Source organism: Balaenoptera musculus, chromosome 4 (assembly GCF_009873245.2).
Source record: "Balaenoptera musculus isolate JJ_BM4_2016_0621 chromosome 4, mBalMus1.pri.v3, whole genome shotgun sequence".
In the NCBI taxonomy this organism is placed as follows: Eukaryota; Metazoa; Chordata; class Mammalia; order Artiodactyla; family Balaenopteridae; genus Balaenoptera; species Balaenoptera musculus.
This window is the reverse complement of record NC_045788.1, coordinates 60,996,882-61,021,926: the sequence shown is the minus strand read 5'-3', so window position 1 is coordinate 61,021,926 and position 25,045 is coordinate 60,996,882. Positions and strand designations below refer to the sequence as shown.

Genomic DNA, 25,045 nt, shown 5'->3' with positions numbered 1-25,045 from the left:
AAAGAAATTTACTGCTTATTAACAAAAAATTTGCTGTTGAGTAGCTACATGGCATATACAGGGAAATGTTTGCCATACCAGAAGAGGGAGGAATCTTACATTCTAATGCTTCTTTTTTCTCAAAGAAGCAGATAATGCTTAGTAGATAGTACGGATGAAATCTGCAGTTGATCAGTCTTTGTGCTACTGCCATGTAGCAGCTAACTTGGAACTATTAAAACTTTTTATGAAAAGCCACGTTCATTGTGTCCTTTGTAATTTTACAATTAGAGTAAAATATTTACTACAGTGCTGTTTTAACCTTTTCCTTTGCAAATATGGAGTTATGGCAAGAAGTACAGATCTTTAAGGAATAAGGACCGAACAACTTTAAAGAAAAAATACTTCATTTTAATTTATTGAAAATTCAATATACAATACAGCAATTTTTCTGAGATTTAACTGTAGGACATGATTATTGCTGGTGTTTAGCAAAAGACTCTAGTTTACACTTACCACTAATAAAATGCCTTACTGAATAAAAACGATACCAAAAAAAATAAATTCAAATATTTTCTGAAAAAATAATTTTAAAGTTAGTTCCATTCAGTCTAGTGACTAACACAATAACAGCAGATATACTAGTTTAATATAATAGGCTGCTTTTATATAGCATATATCTTTCAGTCAACAAGTATATTATTAAATGATAGTGAACACTCAATATAACCATGTGTAGAGAACTAGGAGATAAAATTCTAAGAAAGATTTACAACCCCATCTTTTTTTTAAATTGAAGTATAGTTGATTTACAATGTTGAGTTAATTTCTGCTCTACAGCAAAGTGATTCAGTTATACATATATATGTATTCTTTTTCATAGTCTTTTCCATTATGTTTTATCACAAGATGTTGAATATAGTTCCCTGTGCTATACAGTAGGACCTCGTTGTTTATCCATCCTGTATATAATAGTTTGCATCTGCTAACCCCAAACTCCCACTCCATCGCTCCTCTCCCCACCCCCACTGCCTTGGCAAACACAGATCTGTTCTCTATGTCTGTGAGTCTGCTTCTGTTTCGTAGGTAGGTTCATTTGTGTCATATTTTAGATTCCACATATAAGTGATATCATATGGTATTTTTCCTTCTCTTTCTGACTTCTTCACTTAGTATGATAATCTCCAGTTCCATCCATGTTGCTGCAAATGGCATTATTTCATTCTTTTTTATGGCTGAGTAGTATTCCATTGTATTATATGTACCACATCTTCTTTATCCATTCATCTCTAGGTGGACATTTAGGTGGTTTCCATGTCTTGGCTATTGTGAATAGTGCTGCTATGACCATAGGGGTGCATGTATCTTTTTGAATTATAGTTTTATCTGGATATATGCCCAGGAGTGGGATTGCTGGATCATATGGTAATTCTATTTTTAGTTTCTTGAGGAACCTCCATACTGTTCTCCATAGTGGCTGCACCAATTTACATTTCCACCAACAGTGTAAGAGGGTTCCCTCTTCTCCACACCCTCTCCAGCATATGCTATTTGTAGACTTTTTAATGTTGGCTATTCTGACTGGTGTGAGGCAGTATCTCATTGTAGTTTTGATTTGCATTTCTCTGATAATTAGCAATGTTGAAACTTTTTTCATTTGCCTGTTGGCCATCTGTATGTCTTCTTTGGAGAAATGTATATTTAGGTCTTCTGCCCATTTTTCAATTGGGTACAAGCCCATCTTTTATAGCCACCCCAACAGTCTAATTCTAAAGAGGATAAAGCCAATGACTTTCCTCACATGAGCTCATGGCTGAAGTTGCTTTGCTATCAAAATCTATATTTTTGATCTGCTATGAGCATTGAGACAAAGCTTCAAATATTTCCCCCAAAAGAAGCACAGTGCACCTTGTGATTGCCTATTCACCAACAGCAAGCACTACATTCAAAACCATTTCATCCCAGGAATTAAATTAGGTCAGCCACATTCATTGGCATTTCCTCCAGTGTAGTATGGCAGAAAGGCTCAGTGTCACAAGGAATCTTCTTGTCTTCTTCAATGTTTATGGCCACAGCCTTCCTCCCAAATTGACTCCTGCTGCCAATTCTGAACAAAAGAAAAACTATTAATCAGAATATCACTTATCAAGTACTACATAAAGTACTAATGATATGAGCTACTTGTTAACCGTCAGTGGCTGTTTATTTGCCAAGATTATACTTAGAGGACTTCTAATTGGAGCACTAGATCCTAGTCACAATATCTAGAGATAAAGAAAAGATATCTTTTGTAGTTAGTTCAAAAAGATTCTTCCAGTTGCAAGATCAGATTCTATCAGGTGGCTTGAGTGTTATTATTTACAGAGCAGATGACAGTATTGTGTTTGGGGTAGTGAAATTAAAGCCCCTACCGAAGTGGGCCAAGAGCAGGTGTCAGCCTGGGACAAACATAAATACCAGGGACGAAACAAAAGCAACAGCTGTGTAATCCATTTTGACACACTTTTGGAACTCTAAACTGAAAATATAAACTCTGGAATGTTAACTACTGTTTAGGACTATGCTGTCCAATGCAATAGCCACTAGCTACATGTGGCTATTTAAACTAGAATTAAATAAAATAGAAAATTTAGCTCCTCAGTTGCATTAATCATATTTCAGTAGCTGCACGTGGCCTGTCACTACTGTGTTGGGCAGGGCAGATATAAAACATTTCCCTCACTACAGAAAGTTCTATTGGACAGATCTGATCCAGGACTTAAAACTTTTTCCACTGTGGGGGAAACCTCTAAAAATTTATTATGGTAACCCATATTTATCACTGCTTTCTGCTCAGGTCACCTCATACACTGTAGCACAGATGCCTGAGATATGTTTACCACCACAGCTTTCTACTAAAACAGATGATAGAACCAATCAAAAATGTCTGGGCTGGAGCAACTTAAAATACCAAATAACCAGTACAAGAGGAAAACAAATATGAAAATACTGACTTGCTCTTTAACCAAACAACATGCTGTTTCACTTATGAATCTATGTCCTAAATCAGGCCAGTGCCATTTCTGAGCATCACCTCATTATCTATTCTTACCAACTACTATATTTTTTGACAAAGTTATTTTTATATTAGTAGCAAGACATAATTCAATTTATTTAGTGATAAAGCTACTGTAACTAAGCCAGGGTCAATATAAATTGCTATCAGAAAATGCTGAGAAAAATCTTAATTATAGAGGAATCACCAAGAAAGCACAAGACATGAGCAACACGACTTAAAAAAAAAAAAAAAAAGACTCCTGTGTAAGTTAAGACAACCAGATCTAACAGCATTATTGATTTTCCCTTTGAATATCTACTCTATAGGGTCCAAAATCTGGGCTACATTTCACATTGTTTTCCCACTGTGTTCTGTTTAACCACGAATATTTCCAAGTACAATTTAAATACGACTTACATGTTACTACATTTCCTGATTCAAGGTTGTCTGGCTGACAAAATCATACTTGAAAAGCAACACGTGAATTTATTTTTCCAGAATAAAAGCAAGTAATTCAATGAAGATGACAAATACTCAACTGAAAATATAGTTTTCATAAGTAGTGGGCAAATCATAGTTTATAACCATAGACATTAGTTGTACCTAAAAATCATGAGCCTGAGATATGATAATATCTATTCAAATTCTGATCCAAAAAGCAACTTCTATACAATCTTTCAGGGCACAAAATAGTAATGAACTGCGTATATATCACACAGCTCACTGGAGTATGGTCTTTATTCCCCCACGTAGCTTGAGCTTACAAAGACAATGAAAAATCTTCCCCTCGAAACCATCTTTTAGTAGGTAAATATTGTAATTAAATTAAATACCAGTAAGTCAGTAGTAATCAGTCCCTTATTTGAATTCCCTCTTGGTAATGCCTCTTTCTTTCTGTCACCGCCTGCAAAGTATTAATAAGCCTTAACTCTCAGGAGTCATTTGTTGAGTCAGGGTTTAAATTGGTACATGTGTATGAGACCATGCCTCCCTGGCTGCTACAGCACCATGGCTGACAGGGCTGGAAAGGAAACAGTCTTATTTTGAGCAGGAGGCAAAGACAACGCGGCACTTCACAGCTACATTGTAACTAGATCCTGCTTCAGTTTGTTAAGGAAATAATTAGATATTAACAGTGTCTTAAGTAGCAATACTAGGCAAGAACAGCTCTTGCCACATCAGAACTGAAATTCCTGGCACGCGTTTTCTCAGAGCCAGTTTACCCTTTGTCTGTGTTCTGAAAAAGAACAGCCTGTTTACTGGCCGGTCTCTCATATGTCACAAAGAGCATACAATTCCTTCCCTACAGTATTTCAGAGAGGAAAATGTTAATCCAGATCAGAGTCAGAATAAAAAGCCATTTGACTTCTCTATCCCTACCCTTGGAAGGAACCAGTTAGAGAAATTCATTCTATTAATTCTGCCTAAATTCTGTACCAAATCTTAGAACAAAATACCCTGGACTTACCTGCAGTTTTTCTACTATCTGGTAAGGTTGTTTTTTCCTTGTGTTTACTCTGTCAGCTTTATTATAAGCACTAAGACACTACAGATACTAGTTACTGCAATTTTAGCACAGAGCTTAAATAAGAAGGTTAGGGCTTCCCTGGTGGCGCAGTGGTTGAGAATCTGCCTGCTAATGCAGGGGACACGGGTTCGAGCCCTGGTCTGGGAAGATCCCACATGCCGCGGAGCAACTGAGCCCGTGAGCCACAACTACTGAGCCTGCGCGTCTGGAGCCTGTGCTCCACAACAACAGAGGCCGCGATAGTGAGAGGCCCACGCACCGCGATGAAGAGTGGCCCCCGCTCGCCGCAACTAGAGAAAGCCCTCGCACAGAAACAAAGACCCAACACAGCAAAAATAGATAAATAAATAAATAAATAAATAAGAAGGTTAAAAAAAAATCCTGGCTATAATTTTTATGTATATCAATTAGAAAAACATTACCCTCTTTCAAAGTTATTATAAGATATTGACCTTTTCAAAGGTCAGTTCTTCTTTCTTCACTAGAATTTGAAATGGATTTCTCAGGAACTTTTTGAGGTCTTCAGCATATCAATTGGCATTAAGGCAGAAAGCAACACAACCTTAAAAAAGAGACAATGACTAATTATGTTGACATATCAATTATAACAGTTTTCATAATAATACTTAGAGAAATAATGTTTGAGACCAAGCGTCCCTGTCTTACTACAGAACTGAGCTAGACAGAGATTGTAGGACACAATTGCTTTTGGCAGAGGAAAGGACAATATAGCACTTTACAGCTATATTGTAACAATGAACCCAACCTGCCAGCTGCAGAAAAATCACATGCACATCTGAGTCCTTGTATTTGATTTCTGGTAAGTCTCGTGGATTTGACCTTTAATCCTTTGGCTCAACATTTTTACTGGCTTCATCCAAAATAAGCATCTTGATCCATTTTGGAAAGCGAAAAAAGTCTTACTTAAGAGTGGGTTGTGCATAGAGACTTCCTTCCAGAGACTACAGTACAGAAGGAGAGGGGGGAAGAATAAGTTTATGTGAAAAAACCTGACAAACTCTACCTCAGCCAGGTGATCAAGGTCAACATCAACAGTAATAACCTTCGATAGAATGAGATGAAAATGTTACTTTACCTCTGTGGTCTTCCTCCTCAACACCCATAACTACAGTCTAATCTTGAGAAAAACATCAGACAAATTCCAACACAGGTGCATCCTACTAAATATCTGACCAGTGCTTCTCAAAATGGTGAAGGTCGGGCTTCCCTGGTGGCACAGTGGTTAAGAATTCGCCTGCTAATGCAGGGACATGGGTTCGAGCCCTGGTCCGGGAAGATCCCACATGCCGCAGAGCAACTAAGCCCGTGCGTCACAACTACTGAGTCTGCGCTCTAAAGCCCGCGAGCCACAACTACTGAGCCCGTGTGCCACAACTACTGAAGCCCACATGCCTAGAGCCTGTGTTCCACAACAAGAGAAGCCGCCGCAATGAGAAGTCCGCGCACCGCAACGAAGAGTAGTCCCTGCTCGCCACAACTAGAGAAAGCCCGCATGTAGCAATGAAGACCCAATGCAGCCAAAAATAAATAAATAAAATAAATAAATTTTAAAAAAATGGTGAAGGTCATCAAAAAAAAGGGAATATTTGAATAACTGTTACAGCCAAGAAGAGCTTAAGGAGACATGACAATTAAATGTCATGTGGTATCCTGATTGGGATCCTGGAATAGAAAAAGAACATTAGGCGAAAACTAAGGAAACCTGAATAAATTCTGGACTTTAGTTCATAATAATGTGTCAGTGTTGTTTCATTAATTTTAACAAATGTGCCATACTAATGTAAGTTGTTAATGCTATAGGAAGCTGGGAACTCTCTTCTCAATTTTCCTATAAACCTAAAACTGTTCTAAAAAATAAAGCCTATTACAGAAAAGTATTAGTATCACCTCTAGATATTCATGCATGGCAACTGGCTTAAACAATTAGGATAATTATTTTCCCTCCCATAACCCAAATATCACTGGTTAAAAAATGCCCTAGGAAAAATATGGCAATACTTACAATGATATATTCTATTTAACATATCAAATGGTCTCCCTGGAGTACCAGGACGTTGTGTGCTCCCTCCTCCACCAGCCTGAAGTTTTTGCATTTTATTTTGAACACTGGTTCCACACAATGCAGGCATGACAAGTTGCTCCAAGGTAGTAGTATCCAAGTGCCAGAACTACCTTTTGGATCTAAAAGTCAAAAGCTTAAATTATTATGTTACACAAATAAAGGCTCCATCAAATGACTTTCAAAGCACATGGCTAAATGCTAAACTGTTCATATTTAGTTTAAAATTCTGGTCTGCGAACAGCTTTTATGCAGCACAATGCAGAATCACTTCCAAGCTTACAATGCAGACAAATCAAACTGCTTCAAGATAAAATCCCTTTAAGCATCTCATTTAAAAAAAATTTTTTATTGGGGTATAGTTGATTTATAATGTTGTGTTAGTTTTAGGTGTACAGCAAAGTGGATCTGTTATACATATACATATATCCACTCTTTTTTAGATTCTTTTCCCATATAGGCCATTACAGGGTACTGAGTAGAGTTCCCTGTGCTATACATAAGCATCTCATTTTTAATTAGATTTTTGTGCCTTTTCAAACTTGGGATCCTTAGTTTCCTAGAGATACCAGCTAGATAATTAAAGAACCAAACAATTAAAGGACAAACAGTTCCTACATTTTTCTTTTACATGTAAGACATGTAAGTAGTGAAATAAGCTCTACATTTACAGCTCCAAGGCAAATTGTCCTGATATGTATTCCTTGATTACCATTCACTTTAAAAATAAATGTCTTTCCAATAGGAAACTTATACAGCCCTGATCTTAATGAAGCCTAAAGCTTTGCTAAGAAAAGCTTTATTTCATAGCTAACATAGCAGTAAGCTTTGAAAAGAGACAGCCGGCAACAAATGTATCACAAATGACAAAGATTCCCAACTAATTACAGATACTGAGTTTTCATGTTGCAAAATTGCATTTAAACTTAACAACAATAACACAAAGTGCATGGATCCTGAAAGAAAGAAAGCTTTAGTTTCTCAGTCTACTGAGTACAGCCCTGCAAACCATAAATGCAAGCCTAGTTCTAGTTTAATTTGAAACAAAACCAAAAACTCTATGCATGCATGGACAATAGTTTTTAGAAAGGTTCTTTACACTAAGTCATACGCTGTTCTTCACTTTTGTAAAACCTGAAGCATCTGGGAATTTATGTCCCCCTGGGGGAAGCCCTACATCAGTGACTGAAGGTGGCTATACCAGCTTGCTGGCTCCCTAGTGAGGACAAGGGGGATATTCACCAAAGAAACTGGCCTACATGCTCAGTGATTGACACCATCCTCTACTGCTGTGTTTGAGTATCAAGTAGAGCTCTCTATTGTGGATGCATCGTGAATACCAAAAATCACTTCATCATCTCATCTTATTAAAGTCATGAAAGACAAAAAATGAGGACTTGTTCCAGAATGAGGCAGATCAAAGAGACATGACAACTAAATTCAACATGTGATCCTGGATTAGACTCTAGACCCCTAAAAAACCAGCTTTTCTTTTGGTAAAATGTACATCAGTTGGACAATTGGCTAAATCTTAATAAGTCTGCAGATTAGATAATAATATTGCATCAAAATTAATTTCTTGATTTTGATAACTGTACTATGATGTAAGAGAATGCTATTTTATACATATTTTTAAATTCATGTCAATCTGTCTCCTCATTTGGCATAGCACTTTTCCTTTTTCGCTACAATTTCTTCCTTCATTAAGAGAGTATCAGTTTCCAAACACTGGGATGAATGTTTATAATGGAGCCTCTACACTGTTTGTTTTTGGCGTGTTATCACAAGTCTGTTAATCAATGTTCCAAAGTTCTATGGGAAATGTGGGTTCAACACTGTACCTTCAAATCACTGAAGGATTTGCAAATGATATTTTATCATTTTCCAGTATAGTATATAATCTGGCTTTAAACTCTCTTATTTCACACTTCCAGTAAGTTTTAACACCATATTTTCTATCAAGTTGATACGCAGTTGTTATCATCTACTACTTTAAGACCACCATGTCTACTCGTCACTGTGTAGATCATTATGAGGGCTAAGATTTATGTAATATAAAAATAGGAGTACTGTGTCAATGGAGAAATGAAACTAAACTGTCACCCAGTTGAAACCAGACTATCAAACCAAACTGTCAACTAGTTATTTTATCTTTTACGGCAAAATTGCCTTATGACCATTTGGTTATGTAGCAAAAATGTCTACAGCAAAGATGCTTATGGCAAAAATACCAGACACATACCACAGATGTTTGAACCTTGCGAATATACTGAAAACTACTAAATTGTAAAATTTGGGGTAACTTCTATGGTATATGAGTTATATCTCAATTAAAACCATTTTTTTGTTTTGTTTTGTTTTTGTTTTTGTTTTGTTTTTTGTTGTTTTTTTAGAGAAATAGGAATGCCACTTAGGAGGTTAAAGCATTTGACCAGATGATGGTGTTTCTGACCTAAGTGTGTGGTGGTATTGGGCAGAATGAATTAATTAGATTAAAAAACATGTAGGCAATAGAATTAATAGCACTTGGTGATTACTTAGATGTGGGTGGAACAAAATGAGGGGAGGGAGAGGGAGAGATGTTCAAGGACTCCCAAATTTCTGACATTAACTTTGTGGGCAATGATGTTATAATCTACTGAGTTATGACAGTCTGCAGGGAAAAGCAGGATTAGCACAGGATTGTGAATTAAATTTCAAATATATTGAGTTTGGGGTATCTGTAGCACACCAAGTGGAGATGTTGAGTAGGCAGTTGAACAACATGTATGATGTTCAGAAGAAATTTGAGTTAGAGACAGAAATTTGGGGGTTTTCAACAAAGCTATAGGAGTAGATGAGATCCAGAAGATCCCACTTCCAACATAAAGTGTTGAGGAGTTCCAACATAAAGTGTTGAGGAGTTCCAACATCTAAGGGTCTGGTAATCTAGCAAGAGACTGAGAAAGAGAGGAGAGAATAAAAGGAAAACTAGACTTACTTAAAAGAGAAGAGCCAAGAGAAGAATTTATTCTAAAAGGAGGGTGTGACCTAAGAATGGGTTGGCAACCTTTTTCTGTAAAGGGCCAGATAGATTAAAAATATATTTTGGCTCACAGGCCATGTAAAAACATGCTGAAGCTGGATTTGGTTCACATGCTGTAGTTTGCCCAAACACTGGATTAGGGTGTTAAATGTTGCTAAGAGGTCAACAATCCACTGGATTTAGGGACAAGAAAATTATTGGTAACCTTAGCAGGAATAGTTTCAGGAGAGGGGTGAGGACAGAAGAACAACAGGTTGAGAAGAGAATGGGAAGTAAAGAAATAGAAACCTCAGGGTAGACAGTTCTTAAAAAACTGATTAAAAATGGGAAAAGAAAGAGAGTGTTAGGTGGGAGGAAAAACAGGGACTTACTCCCTGAAGAAGAGACTTCGGAATATTTAAATACTGGTGGGAAGGATTTAGTAAAGAGGGAGTGGTTAACCATCCAGGTGACAGAAGGGGTAACTGATGGTAGAGATCCCTGAGATGGTGAGAGGGGAAGGATTCAGAGCACAGGCAAAGGGACTAGACTTCGATGGAAGTTGGATGGCTGCAGATGAAGGTGGGTGGGCAGCTTTGAGGGCAGGAAGCTCAGAAGCTCGGGTATTCTATTTTCTCAGTTAACACTGAGACCATTTGCTGAAAATGGCTTATTAGGGATGTCACAGGCTTGAAAAAAGTGAAGAGGATTTGAAACAGCAGTTGCATAAAAAGGAAGAATGAGGGGGCTAGAGAAACACAATGGGCCTGCTGTGCAGTGTGAAAGCCCAGGTGAAGTTGACTACCATGAATTTATTTTAGTACCAAGTCTTTCAAGTGTGCAAGTTTCTCCAGCTCTTCTGGGAGGCTTGCTGCAAGCACAAGAATACAAATAGTTGGATTCATCTATGGTTGAAGTTTTCTCTGGTGGATAACAGTTAGTAATAATTGGTAGCATTTATAAACCTTGGGGATGACAGAGTAGGTTTTCGTTAGTTATGATTTTAGAGATAAAGTCTCAGATATGTTAAGTGACTTGTTTACGATCACGTGGGTAATAGTGAGTAGTTGCTAAGATTAGACCTTCAGTTTTCATAATTCCACATTCTCTTCAAGGTGGTGGAAAAGTTTTGTAGTTTTTTTGGAGAAAAACTGGGAAAAGTTCCCAAGGGGAATTTTAGAGAATAGTTTGTAAGTGAACTATGTTAATACTGTAAATGCTAAGGAAATAAAACAATATACAAAGAAATATAAAACTCCTACGAAGCTTGACATTTGGTTTTTAAAATATACTAAGTCTACTTCACCATGAACAGCTGACCATAAACCTACTTTCTGGCTTTATCCCTCACCCTGTAGTCATTTTCTTTCCCTCGGGGCTTGTTAATGTTTCTTCCTGTTTATAACACAATGACAATGAAAACCATATAAAATTATACATGGGGAGCAATTACTGAGACTAACATATAAATATTTTATTATATTAGCCTGGCTTACAGATATTTGATTTGGTAAAATTGGTATATTATGGTCTAAGATATCTGTTTTAACTATTATTGAACAGTACATTTCTTTTCACTGAAATTCACAATATTCATAATATTCTTAATTACCTGGCTTTTTTCAACTTAAAAGTAAAATTAAAATATTTAGGGAGGTGGAGTCAAGATGGCGGTGTGGGAAGCTGTGAAGTTAGCATCTCCCCACAACTAGGGCGCCTGCCGGCCACTGGTGGGACACTCTGATGCCTAAGGAGACGGGAGGAACCCCAAAGTGAACCGGTAGGAGGTAGGGGGACTGAGGGGGGAGGATAAGTGGAGGCCAGACAGGAATGGTGCCCCTGAGGCCGGGGAGATCAGGAGAGGCAGGTGGGAGGGGCCCTCCGGGAGAAGCCGGAGAGGAGCGGAGGGTGATTGCCCCACCCACTCAGGCACGGGGAACCTGCTGAGTTCCCAAGCTGGTGGGTCCTGGGGGTATAGGAGGCGGGGAGATCAGGAGAGGCGGGCGGGAGGGGCCCTCCAGGAGAAGTGGGAGAGGAGCGGAGGGTGATTGCCCCGCCCACTCAGGCACGGGGAACCTGCTGAGCTCCCAGGCTGGTCCCCTGCCCTCCAAGGGCACCACCCCCCCACCCCACCCCAGCCTGCCGCATTGGTCCTCTGGGCATAGGAGGGAGGCCAGGGAGATCAGGAGAGGCAGGCGGGAGGGGCCCTCCCAGACCAGAAGAGCAGGAGAGGAGAGGAGGGTGTTTGCCCCACCCACTGGAGCCCAGGAAGCCTGCTGAGCTCCCAGGTGAGGTCCCCCACCCTCTGAGACCAGGGGTGGGGGGCACACCTGGGCCCCTTCTGTTCCTTGAGCCTAAGCCCCACGCCCCACAGCCCCCAGGGCCTTTTCCAGCCCTGTGGGTCCTGAGCATTGGTCCCCCCCCCCACTGCCCAAATCTCACCCTTGCTAAGGCCCCACCCTCCACAGCCAAGGCCTTCCCCCCACCCTCCCGCTTTTTTTTTTTTCCCCTCCTCCTTAACACATTAAAAGGATCATACACCATGATCAAGTGGGATTTATCCCAGGGATGCAAGGATTCTTCAATATATGCAAATCAATGTGATACACCACATTAACAAATTAAGGAATAAAAACCATACGATCATCTCAATAGATGCAGAAAAAGCTTTTGAAAAAATTCAACACCTATTTATTATAAAAACTCTTCAGAAAATGGGCATAGAGGGAATCTACCTCAACATAATAAAGGCCATATATGACAAACCCACAGCAAACTTCATTCTCAATGGTGAAAAACTGAGAGCATTTCCACTAAGATCAGGAACAAGACAAGGATGTCCACTCTCACCACTCTTACTCAACATAGCTTTGGAAGTCCTAGCCACAGCAGTCAGAGAAGAAAAAGTAATAAAAGGAAGCCAAATTGGAAAAGAAGAAGTAAAACTGTCACTGTTTGCCTATGACATGATACTATACATAGAAAATCCTAAAGAAGCCACCAGAAAACTACTCGAACTAATCAATGAATTTGGTAAGGCTGCAGGATACAAAATTAATGCACAGAAATCTCTGGCATTCCTATACATCAACAATGAAAAATCAGAAAGAGAAATTAAGGAAACACTCCCATTTACCACTGCAACAAAAAGAATAAAATACCTAGGAATAAACCTGCCTAAGGAGGCAAAAGACTTGTACTCAGAAAACTATAAAACACTGATGAAAGAAATCAAAGATGACATAAACAGATGGAGAAATATACCATGTTCTTGGATTGGAAGTATCAACACTGTGAAAATGACTATACTACCCAAAGCAATGTACAGATTCAATACAATCCCTATCAAACTACCAATGGCATTCTTCACAGAATTAGAACAAAAAATTTTACAATTCGTATGGAAACACAAAAGACCCCGAACAGACAAAGCAATCTTGAGAAAGAAAAACGGAGTTGGAGGAATTAGGCTCCCCGACTTGAAACTATACCACAAAGCTACAGTAATCAAGACAGTATGGTACTGGGACAAAAACAGAAATACAGATCAATGGTACAGGATAGAATGCCCAGAGATAAACCCATGCACATATGGGCACCTAATTTACGAAAAAGGAGGCAAGAATATACAATGGAGAAAAGACAGCCTCTTCAATAAGTAGTGCTGGGAAAACTGGACAGCTACATGTAAAAGAATGAAATTAGAACACTACCTAACACCATACACAAAAATAAACTCCAAATGGATTAAAGACCTAAATGTAAGACCAGACACTATAATACTCTTAGAGGAAAATATAGGAAAAACACTCTTTGACATAAACCACAGCAAGATCTTTTTTGACCCACCTCCTAGAGTAATGGAAATAAAAACAAAAATAAACAAGTGGGACTTAATTAAACTTAAAAGCTTTTGCACAGCAAAGGAAACCAAGACAAACAAGGAAGGAAAGGAAACCAAACAAGACAAAAAGACAACCCTCAGAATGGGAGAAAATATTTGCACATGAAACAACAGACAAAGGATTAATCTCCAAAATATACAAACAGCTCATGGAGCTCAATATTAAAAAAAACCAAACAATCCAGGTTAAAAATGGGTGGAAGACCTAAATAGACATTTCACCAAGGAAGACATACAGATGGCCAAGAGGCACATGAAAAGATGCTCAACATCACTAATTATTAGAGAAATGCATATCAAAACTAAAATGAGATATCACCTCACGCTGGTCAGAATGGCCATTAGCAAAAAATCTAGAAACAATAAATGCTGGAAAGGGTGTGGTGAAAAGGGAACCCTCTTGCACTGCTGGTGGGAATGTAAACTGATACAACCACTATGGAAAACAGTATGGAGGTTCCTTAAAAAACTAAAAATAGAACTACCATATGACCCAGCAATCCCACTACTGGGCATATACCCTGAGAAAACCATAATTCAGAAAGAGTCATGTACCACAATGTTCACTGCAGCTCTATTTACAATAGCCAGGACATGGAATAAACCTAAATTTCCATCAACAGATGAATGGATAAAGAAGATGTGGCACATATATACCATGGAAAAGAAATGAAATTGAGTTATTTGTAGTGAGGTGGATGGACCTAGAGTCTGTCATACAGAGTGAAGTAAGTCAGAAAGAGAAAAACAAATACTGTATGCTAAAGCATATATATGGAATCTAAAAAAAAAAAAGGTACTGATGAACCTAGTTGCAGGGCAGGAATAAAGAGGCAGACATAGAAAATGGACTTGAGGACATGGGGTGGGAGGGCAAAGCTGGGGTGAAGTGAGAGTAGCATCGACATATATACACTACCGAATGAAAAATAGTTGGCTGGTGGGAAGCAGCAGCATAGTACAGGGAGATCGGCTTGATGTTTTGCGATGACCTAGAGGGGTGGGATAGGGAGGATGGGAGGGCGGCTCAAGAAGGAGGGGATATGGGGACATGTGTATGCATATGGCTGATTCCCTTTGTTGTGCAACAGAAACTAACAGTATTGTGAAACAATTATACTCCAATAAAGATCTATTAAAAAATATATTTAATTATTTAATGATTTAGGCCAAAAATTCACATTTACTAAAAGTCAAAGTATAATGGCTAATCATAGTTAAAATTAACTAATTTCAATGTCCCAGGCACTTGACAAGAATTTAATACAACAATCCTATGACGTGGATACAATTATCATTTCTATTTTAAAGAAGAGGAAATGGAGGCCCAGAAAGATTACATAACTTGCCTACTGCCGTCAGTGGCGAAGCTAGGCTTTGAACCCAGGTGTGTCTCATTCCAGAATACACTTCACTGCCTTAATCACTACCTTGACAGTTTAATACAGTTTCTTCTCCCAAATACAAAGTAAACGCCACAGCAGAGAACCTGAATATAAAACAACTCTCCAGCCCCTCTGAAAGATAAATTTGTTTTTGTTAAGTAGATTCATTCCAAAAATTATAAGAGCTCCCCAGGAATCTTTCTTTGAATTGCACACCTGAGAGGGACAGCAGTGTCCTGGCCCCATTACTTACTGGTTGCATAACCTTGGATTAGACCTTTTGGGTTTCATCGGAACACGGATTATAACACTCCCCATACAGGGAGTGCTATGAAAGGACACTGTAAATGGTTAGGAGGTGTATAAATGTTATTCTTGCCTAGGATTGCCAGATAAAAAACAGGACGCCCAGTTAAATTTCAGACAAATAAAAAATGTTTTATATTTTAATTTTATTTGATATCAGAGACATATTTTTACTAAAAAAAATTGTGTTGTTTTTCTGAAATTTAAATTTTAGCTAGCATCCTGTATTTTTATTGCTAAATCTGGCAACCCTATTCTTGCCCGCATTAGGTAGGGGAGCACGGAGGATGGCAGGCCCAGCTCCATTCCCCCCACCCCCACCCACAAGTGGAGAAAACTAAGGCAAAGGGCGGGCTGAAGAGTGAACCTAGGGAGGGGGAAGAAAGGGAAGCGCTGGGTGTAGGAGGACTCCTTCTCAGGGGTGGGACTGAAAGCAGAATCCCCTGACAAGTAGATTCTACCGAGCCTCCGGTAACTCCGCAACTCTTTCCACAGCTCAGGCCGGCCAACACCCCACGCCCCCATCCCTGGGCAGAAACACAGCCGTCCTACCACCTACCGTTGCCTCGGCAGCGGCAGCAGCAGCAGCAGCGGGCTCTGGACTGGCTTCCACTGGTTCCTCTCAGTCGTCACCAGCAGCACCGACACCACAGAGGCCGCCGCCATGTCCCTGGAGCCCGGACGCTTGATGTGCGGCTGCGTCTCAGATGTCACCCAAATCGTCCCTCCATAGCGTATAGAAGTCTCTTGTCCTCCTCTGGCCTCCGTCCAGTCCGAACCAAGAAATAGCCAATACGAGCGAGGCATTCGGGAGGGGGCGTCACCACTAAAACCAATCAAAGAACAGAGCAGAGCTGCAGTAGCGGCGATTGGCCAATCAGGCTGCGTGCCCGCGGGGGTGTGGCCCCTGTTTCGTCCGCCCCTTGGGCTGGGATCCAACTGGGGTAGGGGCATGCTGTCCTTAGCCTCCTTAGGTTGCTTGCGTGTGCCATGGATATTTCCTTCTGTGGGGTTCTTTTCCTCTCATGGGTTCCAGGGCGAAGAGTCCTTCATGACCTTTAATCTTTAGAGTTTTCTGAGGGGAAGAAGAAAGGGGAGCTGTCCTAAGATATAAAAGGGTGTGGGGTAAGAAGAATACAAAATTTTATAATGTTTTCAAAAATGTGAAAACATGTATTTTTAAAAAATCCTCCTCTTAATCGTCTCAAAATTGAAATTACAGAATTTTAAGATAGACTTAATTTTTTTCTATAATGCTATTTTAAAAAATTGAGATATAATTGACATAGCGTTGTGTAAGTTTAAGCTGTACAACCTGTTGATTTGATACCTTTATATATTGCAATATGATTACCGCCATAGGATTAGCTAACAACCCTTTCACATCACATAATTATAATTTGTTTGTTTGTTTGTTTATTTATTTTTGGCTGCATTGGGTCTTCGTTGCTGTGCGCGGGCTTTCTCTAGTTGCGGCGAGCAGGGGCTACTCTTCGTTGCGGTGCGCGGGCTTCTCATTGCGGTGGCTTCTCTTGTTGCAGAGCATGGGCTCTAGGCACGTGGGCTTCAGTAGTTGTGGCGCATGGGCTTAGTTGCTCCGCGGCATGTGGGATCTTCCCAGACCAGGGCTCGAACCCGTGTCCCCTGCATTGGCAGGCGGATTCTTAACCACTGCACCACCAGGGAAATCCCTATAATTTCTTTTTTGATGAGAACATTTAAGATCTACTCTCCTAGCAACTTTGAAGTACATGATACAGTATTGTTGACTATAATCACTAATGCAGTGCATTAGATTTCCGGAACTTATTAGTCTTCTAGTTGCAAGTTTGTAGACTTTATTTTTTACAGCAATATTGAGCATAAGGTAGAGCTTTCCCCTTCCCCCACGCATGCATACCCCCTCCCCAATATTAATACCCCCCCCAGAGTGGTACATTTGTTACAATTGATGAACCTACACTGACACATCATAATCACTGAAAGCCCGTAGTTCACATTAGCCTTCATTGTTTTTTTTCCCTTTATTTATTTATTTATTTTGGCTGCGTAGGGTCTTAGTTGCGGCACACAGGGTCTTCGTTGAGGTGTGAGGGATCTTTCCTTGCGGCGCTGGCTCTTTATTGTGGTGTATGGGCTTCTCTCTAGTTGTGGAGTGTGGGTTTTCTCTCTCTAGTTGTGGCACATGGGCTCCAGGGCGCGTGGGATCTCTCGTTGAGACTCAAGAGCTCAGTAGTTGTGGTGCGCAGGCTTAGTTGCCCCGCGGCATGTGGGATCTTAGTTTCCCCACGAGGGACTGAACCCGCGTCCCCTGCACTGGAAGGCGGATTCTTTATCACTGAACCACCAGGGAAGTCCCAGCCTTCACTCTTGGTGTTGTACTTTCATGGGTTTGGACAAATTTATAATGATGTGTGTCCACCATTATAAATCATAAAGAGTAGTTTTACTGCTCTAAGAATTGTCTGTGCTTTGGCTATTCATTCCTCCCTCCCCCATAATCCCTGGCAACCACTGATCTCTTTACAGTCTTTATAGTGTTGCCTTTTCCAGAATGTAGTGTAGTTGGAATCATGCAATAAGCAATCTTTTCAGATTGACTTCTTTCACTTAGTAATATTCATTTAAGTCTCTTTCTTTTTTTCATGGTTTGATAGCTCATTTGTTTCTAACACTGACTAATATTCCATTGTCTGGATGTGTCACAGTTTATTTATCCATTTACCTACTGAAGGACAGGTTGCTTCCAAGTTTTGGCAGTTGTGAATAAAACTGCTATAAACGTGTAGGTTTTTGTGTGGACATAAATTTCTAACTTTTGGATAAATACCCAGGAGCACAATTGCTGAAATGCATGGTAAGAATATGTTGAGTTTTGTAAAAATCTGCCAAACTATCTTATAAAGGGCAATTTTCCAAATTATTTGCAATCTCACCAGCAATTAATGAGAGTTCCTGTTGCTCCACACCTTCACCAGCATTTGGTGTTGTCAGTGTTTTGGATTTGGGCCATTCTATTAGGTGTGTAGTGGTACGTCATTGTTATTTAGTTTTCATTTCCCTGATGACATATGATGTGGAGCATCTTTTCATATGCTTATTTGCCATCTGTATATCTTGAGGAAGTGTCTGTGAAGGTCTTTAGCCCATTTTAAAAATCAGGTTATTCTTACTATTGAGTTTTAAGAGTTCTTTGTATATTTTAGATAACAGGCCTTTATTTTTTTAACAGAGAGATACGTTTTTCATAACTATTTTCTATCAGCCCATAGCTTCTCTTTTTATTCTCTTGATAGTATCTTTCACACAGCAGAAAGTCTTAATTTTAATGAAGTCTATCTTGTCAATTCTTTCTTTCACGGATTGTGCCTTTGGTGTTGTACCTAGAAAGTCTTCACCAAACCCTAGGTCATCTAGATTTTCTCCTATGTTATGTTATAGGAATTTTGTAGTTTTGTGTTTTACATTTAGGTCAGTGATTCATTTTGAGTTAACTTTTCTGAAGGGAAAAAAATTGTTCCATACAACTTTTGTTTTAATTATGTAATTTATGTTGACTATGTCATGATGTAAATCTTATATCATACTGTGGTTTACAGTCTAAGAATTTTGAAGAGCTTTGCTCTAGGCCAGTGGTGGTCCCAGGACCAGCAGCATCCATAATCCTGTGTACTTGTTAAAAATGCAAAATCTCAGGTCTCATTCCACACTACTGAATCAGAATCTCTGGAGATGGGGACCAGGAGTTTGTATTTAAAAAAATCACCTGTATTTCCAGGTGATTCTGTTCGCTTGAGAACCACTGATCTAGACTAAACTGGGCGGCCCCAATGGTGCCTAACCTCACCTGTGGCACCCAAGGTGGGTCCTTTGTCTTTCTCTTCATTGTTGGAGGCAGGGCTGACAATCCACCAAAAGGGAGGTAGAATCTACTTTGGCAGTGCTTGGAGGATGGTTTGTCTTTCCAAGCTCAGGCAAATCCTTACCTGAAGGCAGAGAATGGTCTAGATTCATAAGATAAGTGATACACAGTTTGGTTCTTGTGCCAGCAGCATCTGCAAAATAAGACTAAAGCCCTAAAGGGTTATTGTGGGGCTTAAATGACGTTTGTGAAATGCCTACCATCATACCAGGTGGCACAGAGCAGTCACTTACTATATGGCGGTGGTAGCTGCTATAATTGACACTGCCTATCACAACCCTGAGCATATAATTGATGTTCAATTGATGTGACTGATTATTAATTCATTCATTAGAGAGGAAGGCAGGCTATTCTGACTTGTTCCTTGATTTTGCCATATATTAGAGCAATGTGATTTGTCACAGTCAGGAAATAAATCATAATTAGGAAAGATAAAGAGAGGCACAGAAGGGAGGAGGGCAGGGAAGGAGAGAAGGCAGGAAGCATGTCCATATTCACAAGAGCAATGGAGATAATAACTGTTTTCTCAGAGGAACAAGGAGATATGGGCTATTGAAAACTACGCTCATTTCTTCTTAGTTACAGTTACAGGATTTCAGAACTGGAAAAGGGAACTTGGAGATCACAGACCCACCCCCTCATAACCCAGGTGAAGCAGTTGAGGCCCCAGGAGAGCATGTATTAGAAATGGGGGGACAGAACTGGTTTCTGAGGACAGCCACTGCCTGTTACATCTTGCTATAAAGTCAGCCAATTCACCTCCATGGAAACCTCTGAAGATTGTGAAGGTACAGATGTGGGAAGGAGACCAGCCTTCTGAGTGTGATTTATTTCCTTTCTATTTCTTTCTTTTCTCTCTCATTTCTATTCATAAGCTTCACCTGACTCTTCTTGCTCTTCCCATTCTCCCGTCCCTTCCATCCATGATTCTTACCCACAAAACCTGGCTTAATCTGAGAAGCTGAGGTCACTGGATCTGCAAAGTCCAGAACGTCCCACATTATCAGTCTCCTTAGCAATATGCTGGTTTCTAGGGGCCAGTTCACAGTTGGCTCTGACTGGTCACCAGGTACTGACTACTACCAACAGAAAACACCTCATTTAGTTTCTCAAAAATACTTGTGACCCTTGAAGAGCCAGAAACTACCGTGGAAACACAACCCAAAGCTGTTTTACTCCTTTGGGTCTTTAACCCCTTTTAAATTTCTCGCAGGAGGTTGCTATGAAAATGGTTGCTCTACTTGTGCAGGCAGAGTGCAAAGAGCCCAAACATCACAGGAGAGAAGAACCTCTGCACAAATTTCACGTAGCAGGTGGACTAACATCATCTCTTAACCACAGCCCACAATTGTTAGCAGAGAGCATTTAAAAACGTCCCTAGGGCTTCCCTGGTGGCGCAGTGGTTGAGAATCTGCCTGCTAATGCAGGGGACACGGGTTCGAGCCCTGGTCTGGGAGGATCCCACATGCCACGGAGCAACTAGGCCCGTGAGCCACAGCTACTGAGCCTGCGCGTCTGGAGCCTGTGCTCCGCAACAAGAGAGGCCGCGATAGTGAGAGGCCCGCGCACCGCGATGAAGAGTGGCCCCCGCTTGCCACAACTAGAGAAAGCCCTCGCACAGAAACGAAGACCCAACACAGCCATAAATAAATAAATAAATTAAATTAAATTAAAAAAAAAAAAGTCCCTAAACCCCTGGGATGAGTGGCTATTACTAGAAATTGAATCCAAGGTGTTTGTTTGGTGTTTGGCTTTTTACATGCCAAAGAGGAAAGCTGAGCTTCCCGGAATTGGCTCAGAACCTGTGGTCCTGGCACTCTCGCGACAGGGTCCCCCCTTTTAGGAATGGACTGGGGGACAACCTGACTAGATTCTCGTTTGCTCAGGCTTTTCACGTGGAGCTCTACTGAATTCGGTTAGTCCGCCTGTCAGGTAGTATCTGGAGCCACCTAAGGAAGCCCCGGGACAGCGTCTACCACTGGATAGTTGCGGGTCAGACGCTCTCCGCAATGGCGCTGTGTCAGAGCCTTTCCAGGAGGGCTCACTGGCGCGCCTGACAGTTGGCAGACGGAGCGGGGGCGCACGGGAGGAGCTGCACAAAGGAAAAGGCCCACACAGTGGAGACACACGTACGCACATGCGTGCGGAGCCAGGTCGGTGCACGGCCCGCGCTCCCGGCCCCAAATGCGGGTGTGTCCAGTGGACGCTGATAACTGAATGAGACAACCCCTAACAGGGGGAAACAAACGCCAGCCACCGCCCCTCCCCCAAGCCCGGAGTCTGGATGGGACGGGCAGCTGGGCCTCAAACAGCCCTCCTTCCAGACCCCCAGCGGGGCGACCGCAGAGCTCCCTGCCAGTCACTTTCTCGCCTCGGCTTCTCCGCAGATACCTGGCGGGGAAGGAGGAGAGACGAGCCAGGGAACCGAGCGTCTGGCGTTCAGAACCCCGGTGCTGGCGGGCGCACCAAACTCGCTGTCTCCTCTCCCACAATTGGAGGACAGATCTTGAATCGCCCCCATTCTTAGGGGAATGGGCGCACCTGCCCCACCCGAAAAAGGGCGGTGCTCGGGCGCGTGCGCGCCTCTCCGGGAGCCTTGGGCACCGCCCCCGGGCGGGGAAAGGTGGGCGCGGAGGCGGGAAGCGCAAGGGCCCGCGGCGACGCGGGGTAGGCTGCACGGCTGAGCCCTGGGCACCTCAGCTCCTCTGCTTTCCGCACCCGCTGACTCCGCGTGCCCCCTGCGCGCTGACAGAGCATCCTTCATCCCGACGCGACCCTCCCGGGAGGCAGCGCAGGATATCTGACCACAAATCCAGAAACCCATGCGCCCCCTCGGCCCGCGACGCCAGAAGCGCGGTTACAGCGAGATTGGGGCGACTTGCTTTTCTCCTCTCCGGAACTGCAGCTTCCCTCTCTCGTAAAGCCAGTCGTCAAATTGGAAAAGCCGCTCCACCTAATCTTTAAAATAACCCCCTCCGGGGCGTGGCTGGCGTCCTCTAACCGCGCGGCCCTGGAGAGTCGGCCTTGGCTGGGAGTGACTCTCGTTTTGTGCCTGAGGAGAGCGAGGAAGAGTGTGAGGGCCGAGCATCCTCGCGAAGAGATGCCTTTAAAAAGTCATCCATAGCATCAGTAGAAACCGTTTTGTGTTGCTTTGTTTTGTTTATGCCGAGTGGTTTTTCGGCGAAATGCAGTTTTGGTTAAAAGAAGAAATGGCCCCTCAGGAGTTCACCCGGCGACTGACCAGAGTGATCGCTTGTGTCGGTAAATGACGCTTAATTCTGCGTTTTATTAATGGAGGGTGGGGGCGTTGTCTGGGACCTGGTCTCCCCCCACCCCGCCCTCCGTCGCAGCCCTGGGATGGCCGAGGGGCCCCTGCCCAGCGTGTGGGCCTCGCTGCCTGCGGTGCTGCTCTGTAACAGGCGTCCCTGAGGCGCTGCGCTCGCGGCCTTGGACGTCCCCCGCGTCTGGCGGAGCCGGAGCAGGCCATGGGGCAGGAACCTTCACCAGGCAATTGCCGGGTCTGTTGAGCGCTAAACCCGGGGCTAGCTGGCTGTTAGGATCTGTTACCCGCTGCTGACCGCGGGCAGGGGTGGCCAGTTGTGTAGTGATTGACCCGATGCTGAGAAAGGAGAGGGAACGGGAGGAACGAAGGCCGGTGCTTTCCAGCAGAAATCGCTGCCAAGCCACTGGAGGGTCCTTCACGAGACAGCGTGCTGGGATGATGCAGGTCACAGTAGAGGGCCGGGGCGCAGTCCAGCTCCCTGGCCTGTTCTATAGAAGTACGGCCTGGAGGTGTCGCTCCGCCTCCGGTGAACCCCACCGAGAAACCTCTGCCAGCCCCACGAGACTGAGCAATTCTAATCCTCTTCCATGAGTTTACAATGGGGAGCAAAACATGCGTGCATTCCTCCTGAAATAAGGGTTGTGGAAGGACAGGCCCTATACAGTAAGAGAACATTGAGACAGTGGCAAGGTAATTCCTTCTTTCTCCCCCACATTTTCTCCCCCACCCCTTCCCTGGACCTCCTCAAATAAAAAAAACACATTCAGGTTCAGATCCTTTGGATTTAGATGACTAGAATTATCCCGATAATTTCCTCTGTTGCTTATTTCACTCTGAGACCCTTCTGTGAATGCAAATCAGTTTTTATTGATGAAGTCAGGAAGTTTTTATCTCAGTGTTCCACGCATTTGTTAAAAATGCCTTTTTGGTATTTATATGATAAATATTGCTACAATTAGTGAGCTGTGACTGCTCTTTGAGCACACTGGTTCAGTGTGTTTAGTGCAATAATGATGTACATCTGGAATGATACACATGTGATATATTTTGTGAAGATGATTTGTATGGGGAGGCTCATTCAGTTTTAAAAAATGTTTCTGGTGCCAAATGTGGCCGCTGAACTGGTTTTTCTTTAAGACAAAACGTCAGTATAATCCTACCAGGGAAGGCCGAATGTGAAATACTGCTGAAGATAGGATAAAATAAAGCAGAACTTGGAGTTTGAAATATATTGAATGCGGAAATGATTGAGCTAAATACCAACATGTGCAAGAAACTGTGGTGCAGGAAAGAGCAGTGGACTGGGTGTGTGACCATCTCAATTTGAATTCTGCTCTGGACAAGTCATTCCACCTCAGGCTGGAAATTGGGAATTTTAATAATCCTTCCCCACCCAGCTCAGTCTGCTTGTAAGATAATGTGGGTGAAAACACCATCTAACCTGTGAATGTGTTATTGGTCCGTGAAGCTTCCCATCTGTTAAACGAGGAGGTAGACTTGGATGATTAGTAAGTTCTCTCCTGTTTCTTCTTTTTTTTTTTAATTGGGGTATAGTTGTTTTACAATGTTATGTTAGTTTCTACTGTACAGAGACGTGACGTAGAGTTCCCTGTGCTGTACAGCAGGTTCTCATTAGTTATCTATTTTATACATATTAGTGTATATATGTCAATCCCAATCTCCCAATTCATCTCCCCCCTTTCCCCGCTTGGTGTCCATACGTTTGTTCTCTACATCTGTATCTCTATTTCTGCCTTGCAAACCGGTTCATCTGTACCATTTTTCTAGATTCCACATATATGCGTGAATATACGATATTTGTTTTCCTTTTTCTGACTTACTTCACTCTGTATGGCAGTCTCTAGGTCCATCCACGTCTCTACAAATGACCCAGTTTTGTTCCTTTTTATGGCTGAGTAATATTCCATTGCATATATGTACCACATCTTCTTTATCCATTCGTTTGTCAGTGGGCATTTAGGTTGCTTCCATGACCTGGCTATTGTAAATAGTGCTGCAATGAACATTGGGGTGCATGTGCCTTTTTTTCTTTTTTTTGCACATTTCTTTTTTTTAAAAAATAAATTTATTTGTTTTATTTATTTATTTTTGGCTGCGTTGGGTCTTTGTTGCTGTACGTGGGCTTTTCTCTAGTTGCGGAGAGCGGGGGCCACTCCTCCCCGCAGTACACAGGCCTCTCACCGCAGCGGCCCCCCCTCACCGCAGCGGCCCCTCTCACTGTGGACACAGGCTCCAGGTGCACGGGCTTCAGTAGTTGTGGCTCATGAGCTTCAGAGCGCAGGCTCAGCAGTTGTGGCACATGGGCCTAGTTGCTCCGCAGCATGTGGGATCCACCCAGACCAGGGCTCGAACCCGTGTCCCCTGCATTGGCAGGCGGACTCTTAACCACTGCGCCACCAGGGAAGCCCCGCATGTGTCTTTTTGAATTATGGTTTCCTCTGGGTATATGCCCAGTAGTGGGATTGCTGGGTCATATGGTAGTTCTATTTTTAGGTTTTTAAGGACCATACTGTTCTCCATAGTGGCTACACCAGTTTACATTCCCACCAACAGTGTAAGAGGGTTCCTTTTTCTCTACACCCTCTCCAGCATTTAT

The 25,045-nt window shown here is 42.1% G+C and overlaps 1 protein-coding gene, 1 long non-coding RNA gene and 2 other non-coding genes across 7 annotated transcripts in view; 1 reads left to right on the top strand and 3 right to left on the bottom strand.

Moving 5' to 3' along the window:
• Positions 1 to 1,637: 1,637 nt before the first annotated feature.
• Positions 1,638 to 15,967, bottom strand: LOC118894983. Of its 3 annotated transcripts, XR_005019802.1 has the most exons (5): positions 15,783 to 15,967; positions 6,568 to 6,746; positions 4,967 to 5,106; positions 3,850 to 3,920; positions 1,638 to 2,086 (listed from the first exon to the last, which is right to left on the bottom strand). It is a non-coding gene; the product is annotated as an uncharacterized LOC118894983 (long non-coding RNA). The 3 variants fall into 3 exon arrangements; XR_005019800.1 differs by lacking the exon at positions 3,850 to 3,920; XR_005019801.1 differs by lacking the exon at positions 3,850 to 3,920 and having other exon boundaries at positions 4,997 to 5,106.
• Positions 3,988 to 4,119, bottom strand: LOC118895042. The gene has a single exon (XR_005019820.1). It is a non-coding gene; the product is annotated as a small nucleolar RNA SNORA63 (small nucleolar RNA).
• On the bottom strand, positions 4,443 to 4,612 carry LOC118895072. The gene has a single exon (XR_005019847.1). It is a non-coding gene; the product is annotated as a small nucleolar RNA SNORA81 (small nucleolar RNA).
• A 5,821-nt stretch (positions 15,968 to 21,788) lies between the features above and the next one.
• The window catches only part of MCF2L2 (MCF.2 cell line derived transforming sequence-like 2), a 245,936-nt gene continuing 242,679 nt past the window's right edge, over positions 21,789 to 25,045 (top strand). For both annotated transcript variants that reach the window (XM_036850441.1, XM_036850442.1), the window contains exon 1: positions 21,789 to 22,406. In XM_036850441.1, coding sequence (XP_036706336.1) covers positions 22,331 to 22,406 — 76 coding nt within the window. In that variant the 5' untranslated portion in view covers positions 21,789 to 22,330. The remainder of the gene's footprint in view (positions 22,407 to 25,045) is intronic.